The 10,616-nt window shown below is 43.0% G+C and overlaps 1 protein-coding gene across 1 annotated transcript in view; it reads right to left on the reverse strand.

The window, feature by feature from the left end:
* Window positions 1–10,090: 10,090 nt before the first annotated feature.
* Window positions 10,091–10,616, reverse strand: part of MCAT (malonyl CoA:ACP acyltransferase (mitochondrial)) — a gene marked incomplete at its 5' end in the record, with an annotated part of 1,007 nt that continues 481 nt past the window's right edge. The window contains one exon of the mRNA XM_010281609.1: window positions 10,091–10,513. Coding sequence (XP_010279911.1) covers window positions 10,091–10,513 — 423 coding nt within the window. The remainder of the gene's footprint in view (window positions 10,514–10,616) is intronic.

Consider the following 10,616-nt stretch of genomic DNA (forward strand, 5'->3'; position numbering starts at 1 on the left):
CTTTTCCCCAGCCACATTGAACATCAGTAAGAGGAGCCTTCACCTCTGTAGAACTGAGTACATTTTCCTTTCTTTAGTATCACGTTTCTGTGTGTTTGCTTATGCAATAATGTATACACATTAATTATTAATAATTTTGCTTTGTGGAAAATGTAAATTTCATCTAAATATTGAAAGAAGAGGAAGGTTCCCTCAGGGCACAAAGGCCCCAACCTCGATTTGAGTGTAAAAGTTAAAAAGAGTTTACAGGACCGCAAAAACATGGCAAACCAAATCCCCGCCGAGCAGCATTACGACAGATAGCTTGTGTGTGGTTTAGCTCCATCTCTGAGAATATTTTATGTGAGTTTTATTCATCTGACCTGCAGAGAACGTGCTTAAAAGGAGAAAGGAATCCAGCTGGGGGGAAATCCCCTTCGTTGCTGTCCAAGATCACTCCATCAACAAGGGGGTTAGTTCTGTAATGACAGTGCTGGGAAGCAAAGAGGTGGTAAAAGAGCCGGCCAAAACCATGCCAGATAAAAATGGAGCATCTCCAGGGGACTGTCATTAAGTTTATTATCAGGGACCCTTGAGACAACAGGCAGAGCCTCCCGCTGCAGCAAGTCTCCAAGGGGCAGAAGGACCGTTACCTGCCCAAGGGCGTGCGTGTGGCTTGAAATAAGCCCTTTGCATAGCTCTGATGTCATTTCTTTAGATAAGCCAAATAAAACAATCGTAACTACTTACAAAAACATCAGCTCCGCTCTAAGCTCTGCTGCTGGTGAACTGCACCTCTTTAGTGCTTCCAGGGAAGTGTTATCCAAATACTGGCGATATTAGAGACACGCCACTTGCGCTGAAACCTGTTAAGTTTTGCCATTTTTTTCGCTGAGAAGCGGACCAGCTGTGATGAGGTGCTTACAGCCTGGCTACTGGTTGTGAGTAACTTTTCCATTGCGCAGGCAGGCAGCTCCGCTGATTTTAGTGGTTCCTACCATCCGCTCTTATCTGTTTAAGTCAGCTATATTCTAGCTCTATGGTGAGCTGCTTGTAATTTCCATAGTGACAGGCTCCAGCTGAAGAAGATGCATAAACTCAGACCTAAATTAAAGACCTAGGAAAACCTGTTGAAGTTGTGTGTTTTAGGTACTTTGCTGCCTGGGGATCTCCATCTGTTGGAGTGATTTAATGCAAGGCAGGTCATTGCAAACGGCACAGGAAAGTATCTTGTACTAAGTGAAACTACTGAGAAACTATATTTATTGACTCTAGCTATATTTATCTAGATTTTCCAACTTCTAGGCTGTTTTGAGCCAATATGAAGCAGCAGCCACCTAAATGCTGCATGTTTGAATTGCTGTACATCTGTTGGGTCACTGAAACTTGCCTTTGACTACTCTCAAAATAGTTATCTTAGCAACGCTCGCCTTCTGACTGGAGAAGTAAGAAGGGTAACTTTGAGAGCACTTTAAACAATTTCTTTCTAAACTGAAAAGATATGTGTTACAAGAAGCCATGGTGGTGTTTTTCATGACTCTTTGCAGAGTAAGATGTCTCAAACGAGGAGAATCCCCAGGCACTTTGTGCTCTCCAGCTACCCCAGTGGAGCACCAGAAGAGGAAACCTACAGTAACCTCCGAACAATTCCAGACACCACAGAGCAAATGGAGTTTAATATCAGGTATCATGCCACATTAATACTCCTTCTGTCCTCCCCCGCCAAATACAAACCCTCAGACTTTCAAGAGGACTTTTGCTAAGCCAAATAATCATAGTGGATTCTATTGGAAATGACATAGATGCAAGTGTAGATAACCTGTAGTGCTTAACACTGACCATGCAAGATTACGCTGCATTAAATGTCTGTAAGTTTTTATCCTGCACAGGGACACAGATGTGGCTCTTCATTAGAAACCCACCTGTTATAGCAGGCAGCTGAGGAAGCCATTTTTACATAATTCTCTAGGCGCCTCTCACAACAAACTGATAGTGCTGCTTTGGGTTTTTCTTAATCCTGTACATACATTTTTTCCAGTTCAAGAGTCAGGGACTGCCTTTCCCCCCATCTGTGAAAATTCCTTTCTGTGTGGGTTTTTTTGTTGGCCTGACCAAGCCAATGCCAAGTTTTTTTAAGCAGATCTCTAGAATTAAGCTCTTAAGCCTACTTACTGTTCAGCAGATCTCATAAACAGATCTCAGCAGAAATACAAGTTAAAATAAAAATGTATAGTCATATTATTTTTTCTACCCCAAAGAAAAAAAAAAAAAAGGATGCGTGCCTAAATGAAGCTAAATCTAATTGGAAATTTTAATCAGTAAAGCGTCACCATTTTTTGGCATCAACACGTGCCTGTAGTTCAAGGATCTGCATGCCCCAGGACCTCCCTAACAGCCTTTAGGTTTTGGTCAGGTCATACCCTGGCACCACCCATTAGCTGGAGACCCGCACTGCATCGTAGAAACTGTTGGAGTAAACCTGTTGGATGACAAAGTCAGCAATTACATAATTCGAAGTATTTTGAGATGGCTGAAGTGAAGGCTGTTTCAATATTTTGAGAACCTGCCCCAAAACTAGAATTCCATTGCCTTGTGTAAAGCAATTGGGCACCTACAAAAATCAACGTGTTTCTTCAAAAGTGCCAAATATGCATCTTTTAATGAAAGCATCAAAGCACTTTTTTATGCCTATAAATATCGGCTTAAGATGCCTAATCAATGAAACCATAAATAACAGGGAAAAACCCCCGCCTTAACACTTCGCTTTTACGTGCCCAGCTTAGTCCAACTGTCAGGGGAATAACTGTGCCTCACACTTGCAGACTGCTTTTTAGAGAACTGTGGCTGCTGTTGCTTGTTCTCCTCTAACATGCACGTCCCGAATGCTTTACAGCTCAGCGACCCAGGTTGGCCATCAGCTGGCCCTGATCGGCGATGAATTTAACAGGACGTACCACAGGAAATTTGAAGATACACTGCTTCACCTGGCACATGGGTAAGTCACCTTCCTGGCACTGTCAGTCTTCAGATCCTTTTGAAAATCATGTTAGATAGATAGATAAACAATAATGTTTTGTTAGATAAACAGTAACGTTTCTGTACACAAGGTAAAAAATTTTATCGCTACTACTGCTACTTCATACAGAACCTAAAAAAAATAAAACATACTTGTTTTACAAGGAAGAGCTTTATAGTGTAAATTGTTTTCATAGACTATAACCATTTACAGTCAAAAGATTAAATAGTTTCTTGGTATTTAAAATTTTACGGTAGTTTTCTAGGTTAGACAGTATCTAAGCACAACTGAGCAATGAGAGGTCTCCAGCCTACTAAGTGTGATGCTTCAGGGATTAACATGTTACTGCATGTCAAATAACCCACCCATGCACATACAATAAAACGTGGCTAGGCTAGTTTGAATTGCCTTTTATCTGCTGTAAGCTGACAGGGTTGTCATGGATAGCTATTAACAGCAGATTAACTGACACGCAGTTACGTCCTAACACGAGATACATAATCTGTGTCTGAACCCCCAAGTACTCGCGTGCGGTTCCACCTCTTTTCCCCTTGCTTCAGGGAGAGGAAGGTCACTTACTGCAGCTTTACAGAGAATACAACTCAATTACATCCGTGTTCCTGGACATAGCATATAGTTGTGTAACTTCTACCTCAGTAAAGCTGGATTCATGCTGCAGGGAGACCCTGCGGGTTTTGCTGTGTCTGTCCTGTATTGCTGCCCCGAGCTCTGATGCATTAGAGATCAACAGCTCTCGTTGGGTTGTGCTGTTCCACGTTTGAAACAAGAGCAAAGGCACAAGATTGCTGTTCAGGAGCTCTGCTGCATGTTTCCTTGTGTGATGTTAGTGATCAATTAATTCCGAAACCAAATTATCTTTAGCTTTCAAAGCCTAAGTTGCCAGGTCTTCTTCCTAAATAGAGAAATATACATGTACACATAGACTTTCAGGAAGGAGCATACTGGAGTTTTGGGTGTCTTTTTGTAGTTTTCTAAACCTTGGTATTTGATTTGCCAATTTTGAGAATAAATTTTCTATCCCCATGTGCTTTTTTAATTTTTTTTTTTTTAAATCATCAGGGTTGCTATCAGTGTTTTCCAGACATGGAATGTTATAAAAAGTGTTACAAAAAGCTTTGGAAATATTTTGAACAACAACTGGGCAAAGAGGATCATTGGTTATGGAAGCTGGGTATGCTCTCTCCCTTTTCTCCCACCTTTTTGTTGACAAGTAGGTAACAGCAATGCCTAACTCCCATGTAAGCATCAATGAGTAAAGCACATAATGTGACTCTAGGTTTGGGTTTATTCCTTAGTTTGTTTTTTCTTTTTCAGCTGAAATTTCTAATTTTTAGACAGAGTATGCCGGATGTCTGCAAACAGACTCAAACAGCTGCCCAAGCCCCACACAGCTCACGGGGGCTCGATGCAGAGGGAAGGCTCCTCCCACCGCAAGACGCTGGAAGGGTCTACCCTGGGGGAGATAAGCAGGACTGCTACTGGCAGCCTTTTGGCCTGTGTTTACCCTGGAGGAGAGAGGAGGGTTATTTAGAGGCTGGATATGACCCTGCCACTGCAGCAGTCGCAGTAGCCACCAGCAAAACTAGACCCCGACACAGAACTGGACTGTATTCCCAGTTTCACACTGACCTCGCACGCAGGCGCTCTCGTTAGCTTTTCCGCACCACCCTTTTGCTGCTTGTTTTTTCTAATTACCTTCCCTTTTCTTCCCGCAGATTTGCAGGCTTCCTTTCAGGTGCGTCTGCCAGAAGCTGGTGCCTGCAGCCTTGCTTGTTGTTGCCTTTTGGTGGGCCATGAATTATGGACTGCAGAATTAACACAGAGGATTACAATAGGAGGTCATTGCTGGACTCTGACCAATATCATTAACACCCAGGTGGTGGCAGTTGGTTTGTTTTTCAAATTTACACTGATAAAAATCTCTTTTATATTTAAAACCTAGGCTAGTGCTGGGTCACTGCTGTTTCATACCTTTTTTAAAAAAGAAAAATGTTTAAAATAAGAAGGTTGTTGCTGGATAACTGCCTGACTTGCTAGTTTTGAAATGTGACTTGAGGCGATTAGAAAGTCTGTCCTTTTTGTGTTTGTTTTAATGCAATATAAAGTGTCTATTTCATATAAACGAGTTTCTTGAAGAGATTCTGGATGTGGGGAAGACTGAAGGCATGCTGGACATCCTTTAAATTTTAACACTGTAAAAACAATAGTGAAGATTAAAACCATGATACTTTTTTAAAATTAAATTGTTGCTTCAAATGTTTTGCAGTATTATCTACTTTCTTTTCCAAGATTGTGCTATCACACATTAGTAATAGTACCTTCTCTCGTACATTTTGTTATTTAAGACCACAGGACAGGCTTTAGTTGATTTTTATGTAGTAAAATTAGCATATGAAATGATAGTTTATTGGAAAAAGTGCAGTTCAGATGAGCTAGCAAGCAAGTAAGTTGGTGGGGTTGGTACCTGAGGGCCACTCAAGCCAAGCTATTCTTCAGAACTTTTCAGAAATCTACTAATAGATTTTACCTCCTTCTGCCTCCTTACTGCAAGAAAAACTTTGAGTTGCCCAGAAAAACACCGAGAATTTGACTGAATTTGGAAAAGGTTTTTTTTTTGATGACACATGTCTTTTTGGAAGGCATGTGCTTAAGGGGGAAATAGATAACTAAGGAAAACTTGAGCACAGCTTAGAGGATGGAGATGGTGTAGGTGTCACCCTGGCATAACCCACTGGCAGCGGACACAGCTGGGTCTCTTCTCTCTCAACAACATGCCCCAACCATACCAAGTTACTCTCTATATCTGAGTGCATCTTCCCTACTGTTGAAGCTGCGTTTCACTGTATACAGTTATAGACTCTCCCTTGGCAAGAGAAAAATGAAAGTGCATCTCTGTGGTTTGGGTATTCCCCTCAGCAGAGGGGATACCTGCTTCCTGCCTAGTCAAGTGACTACTACGGTTAGCGCGCTTTTGAAACAGGAAAATGCAGTATTTAATGGCCTAGAGATTTAAGCATTCATCTGAGAGGTTGGAGTTTCAAGTTCGAGTCCCTGGTTTAAATCAGACAAGGAATTTGAACCACTCTTTTCTTAAGCGGAGACAAATGCCAAACCCAGTCAAGTTTAAGCAGGTTGAGGAATGTATTTCCTCTCATGAATGGTGCCCAAATCCCATTATGATGCTAACTGCTCATCTTGAAAAATTCTTCTGGGGAAAAAAAGAAAGGTTCAACTAGAATATTTCGTTTGACCATTTAATGTTAAAGGACTTTGAGACATCTTTGATCGACTTGAAATGCAGAGCAAAAAGAAGGCACGCAAAGAAGGTACGTAGAGGGTGATGGCTCCAACGTACCCTGAAAGTTCAAGCAGCAGCAGCAGCACATATTCTAGCGTCACCTTTTTTCAAAATGCCCTCGAGCCAATTTGCCCTTTCAGCAGCAGGGAGGCAAGTTTTCCCTCGAAAAGCATGGTTAGCACATCTGGAACCTTAGTCTCACTCGGGCCAGAAGCTGGCCAGCTGAATTGCCCATATAACCAAAAAACAGACCAAAGTTTCATTAGTGAATTGACTGCTGTGAATTGACACCACAAAATAATTTCAGTTATTTCTAGATAAATAATCCTTATGCACAGGGGAGCAATGATAACTGGGAGACTGCCACACTGCCTCTTCTGTCCAAGAGCTGCATGGGATGACTCCGCTTTTTCATGCTCTTGCAATCAATAATGTAACGTTTTGAATCACAAGAGAGGGTAAGTTCAGCATCCAGCATGTACCGAGGAAAACACAGTCTCAAGGAATATAAAATGCAATCACACCAATAAAGCAAGTGAAACACAAAGGGAACAGCATCCACAGCAAGAATTAGCAGAAACTGGCATCCCTCAGCGAGCAGTAATATCCAGACGCTCCTCTCACCTGCGGAGCTGAGCAAAGAGCCTCTTAGTTAAGGCTCCGCGCTGTGACTCAGGAGACCCAAATTTAATTCTCTCTTTTTTTTTTTTTTTTAACTGCACACTTCCTCATGTGACAGAGCTTACAGCACTTTGGGTTTTTTTTCCACATCCTGTTTCCGCTTGTTCCTAGGTGAAGGAACCGTGCCGACTGTTCACGTCTTAAGCATTCAGTTTCCAGAAGCAGAAGGGATAGATGAGTAAGCACGTAAAAGGAATGCAGGTAACAGTGCTAAGATCCAGGATTCTTAATTGCTCCGCATGCCGCTCTCCCACCTGGCCACAGACAAGTTTTACAACACACGAGACACCCCTCTGCTCATTTACAGCCATACACCGAACGTGACGTCATGCTGCCAGGCGCTACACGAAAGCAAGCCCTGAATGCTGTCCATACAGAGGTATGAAGATGTCCACCACACTTTTTTACCCAATACAAACCGCAACATCGACAGAAAAGTACGATACCACTCGGCTCCTGGTTTTGAAGACACGAGGCTCACCGAGGAGCTCCCTCGGCAATGCAGGGCTTGCTGCCTCGGCTTTGGCTCAAACGCTGCCCAGGAGGAGAGCCAACACCCACGCGGTGGCTACGGCTCCTTCTTCCCACTAATGAAACAGGGCCCACAAGAGTGTGACGCTCTTAGGACACAGACTTCCCCCTTCAGCACTCTGCGTCTGCTGAAGGCGCAAAGGTTATCTGGTATCCTGCATTTGCAAACAGAGGTTTTTAGCATGTTTCTCTCAGAGAGCTTTCATTCCAGGCAAAGAGTACAATAAAGTGAAATGAGGCCAAAAAAAAAAAGAAATATATATTTATGGTAAGAACAGTACAAATAGAAAACAGGTCTTCAAAATTTCCACAGAAAAAAAGTTAAATATTTTTTTTAGTCCAGAAACTGTAAAGCACTATACTAAAACCAAATTCAGTGCCACCAACATGCCATGCTCAGTTCCAACTATCATAAAAGCTGGTTCCCAAGTCACTAACGTTGCATTTGGTCTTACAAGATGTAGTCAGAAACTTACAACACAGCACATAATTCAGCACTTAAAAATATGAATGGGACTTAGCGGAGATATTCTAACCATCTAGTGATAACTTTGGTACGTTTTATTGAATAATTAACACCTTACACCTTACCTGTAGCGTAGCAGCCTTCACTGAAATTTTCTTTACAGTAATCCCAACCCCTAATTGACAGCCTCTAATAGTCCAGGGATTACGCAGACAAACTCTTCTCTGTTTTACTAATAGTTAATGTTTACACATGCCAAAAGTGGAATTTGTACTGTAAAGGTAGGCTCAGCTGCCAATTTCAGTTCACACAAGAGCTATTTAATAATACACTTCACTAAGCAGTCATAATTGAGGCCAGTATTTTAAAATTCACTTTCCCTTTCAGAAATGCGATATTATGAAATGATTAATACTGCAATTGCAATTTATTCTGCATTTCGTAATAAATTGTTGAAGACATTGGTCATTTAAGTAATGTATCCTCTGTTTTCCTATATAACTGTTAAACATACTATTAAATGTATCAAAAAGAAAAAAAAGCGGGGGGAGGAAGCTAGAGTTCAGTAGAAGCTTCTGGTCATGCTATAATATGCACAATATAACCTTTTCCTGCTTGTTTCTACACGGTCCCCTAGCACATACTGTTCTCTGTATTTCCTAAAGCTTTCAGTACCCCTTGGAGGCAAAGCGCAAACAAAGTGAGCAGACGTTTTCCGCACACCCTGCAGGTATCTTGCGCAGGCAGCACGACATGTAATACGACTGCACCGATTTTAATAAACCAAGGGGTTGGTTACAGACCCCAAACCCAGGGACTCGGTGCTAAAGCCGTTCCACCTGGAGCACGACAGGCCCCGAGGAAGGTGCTGCAGGCAGCAGGCGTGCTACCCGTGGCTGGCCGGGCAGCCCAAGGACCGGCCACCAGCCCTCACCCATCCAACAACAGTTGGTGCCAACAAGGGAACTGGGAAGCTCTTTCCAGGAGAGCTCAGGACAACCTGCTACTCTCCAGCTCATCTCCTGCTCTTGGAAAACGGACAAGCTGGCAAAACACAGCCAAAAATGGAGAGACAACCAAAATATCAGCATTCAAATCCTCCACCCTGGCACCCTGTTACCACAGGATTCACCCTGTCCAAAGGTGCCCGTGAAACGATCTTTCTGCAAAGTTTCCGGCGCTGCTGTTTTCTGCTCTGCCAAGAAAAGTCATCTGAAGGGCCAGTTCAGTCTACGCGGCCGCAGAGGCTCAGTCAGGGACGACAAAAGCCCTGCACCTCTGGGGAGGTGGGGAATTTCGGTAAGCTTTTTCTTTCAGTGAAACATCTCTTGCATAACTTAGGACAACCAACGCAGCACTGGACAACCGGAGGGAAAATTACTTCCATCCATGTATGGACTACAGGCCAATAATGATGTGCCCCACAGCATTACAAATACCAAGAAAAGCTTTATAGTTCATTTATAGTTTAACCTCAAGAAAATCACGTTCCTAACAACATCTTCTGCCTTACCCAGCTGCCACCTGGCAACACGGACACAAAATAGAAGAATTTTACACAAGAGGAATGTCCCACAAGTCAGTCGAGTTCGAAAACGGGATCACCAACGTACCGGAAGCTGTACCAACCAGACGGCTTCTCCAAACGCGCCCTCGAGCCCAGCGCAGAGCCCTCTGTAACCCGGAGCCAGCAGCCTTGTTCTACCCCCGTATCCATGCAGAAGACACCTGCACCAGGCTGCCCAAGCTACTGACTTTAACTTGAATCCACACCCCCATAAAAATTTTTTAAAAAGAAAAAAAAAAAAAAAAAAGGAGAGAGGGGAAGTTGCTTGCAGGATTGAGGCCAAACAGAAGGCTATTTGGCGTGTTTATTGGCAGCTTTGCAGTCCCGAAACAGATGGAAGAGCCCGACTTTGCTCTCCCCTTCCACGCCCAAGGCACGCAGGGAAGGGAAACGTTCACTGCGATTATGCGCACGGTGCTCTTTTCATCATGAGAAGCCATGAATGTTTAAGACTTCCTCTTTTGGGAGCATGATGCTATTTTTAAACTAGGCAGAAAAAACAAGTTGTGTGGATTTCTCTCAAAAGGCTACTTAGGTCTCTGCTGCTTCCTCATCTTCCAGAGCATCTACATGGTTATATTGTTTCCAGGCCTTTAAATTACATTTTTTGAGAACGGCTCCTAGCTGCTTCCCAGGCCCCACTTCGTATGTGTAAGGAAATTCTGTTCCTTGCTTTCTCTCGTATACAGAATGCATGGTCTGTTCCCACATAACAGGTGAAACCACCTGCTTCGCTAACAGCTTCTGAATGTGCTTTGTGTGCATGTACTTTTTGCCATCAACATTGGAATACACACAGACCAGTGGTTTCTGAATCTCAATCGAATTTAGGACTTCAGCCAGTGGCTCTACTGCTGGTTCCATAAGTCTGGTATGAAAAGCCCCACTGACTGGAAGCATTTTTGTACGCGTAAAGTAATATTTTCGGGCATTCTCCTGCAAAAACTCCAAAGCCTATAAAAGAGAGAGAGAAGTGAGAGTCTGGCATGACAAAGGTTTACTCAGTCACCCCACAAGAACCACCTCATCAGACTTACTGTGACACAGGGTCTCCTTT

The sequence above is a fragment of the Phaethon lepturus genome, unplaced genomic scaffold (genome assembly GCF_000687285.1).
Source record: "Phaethon lepturus isolate BGI_N335 unplaced genomic scaffold, ASM68728v1 scaffold49340, whole genome shotgun sequence".
NCBI classification, from domain to species: domain Eukaryota; kingdom Metazoa; phylum Chordata; class Aves; order Phaethontiformes; family Phaethontidae; genus Phaethon; species Phaethon lepturus.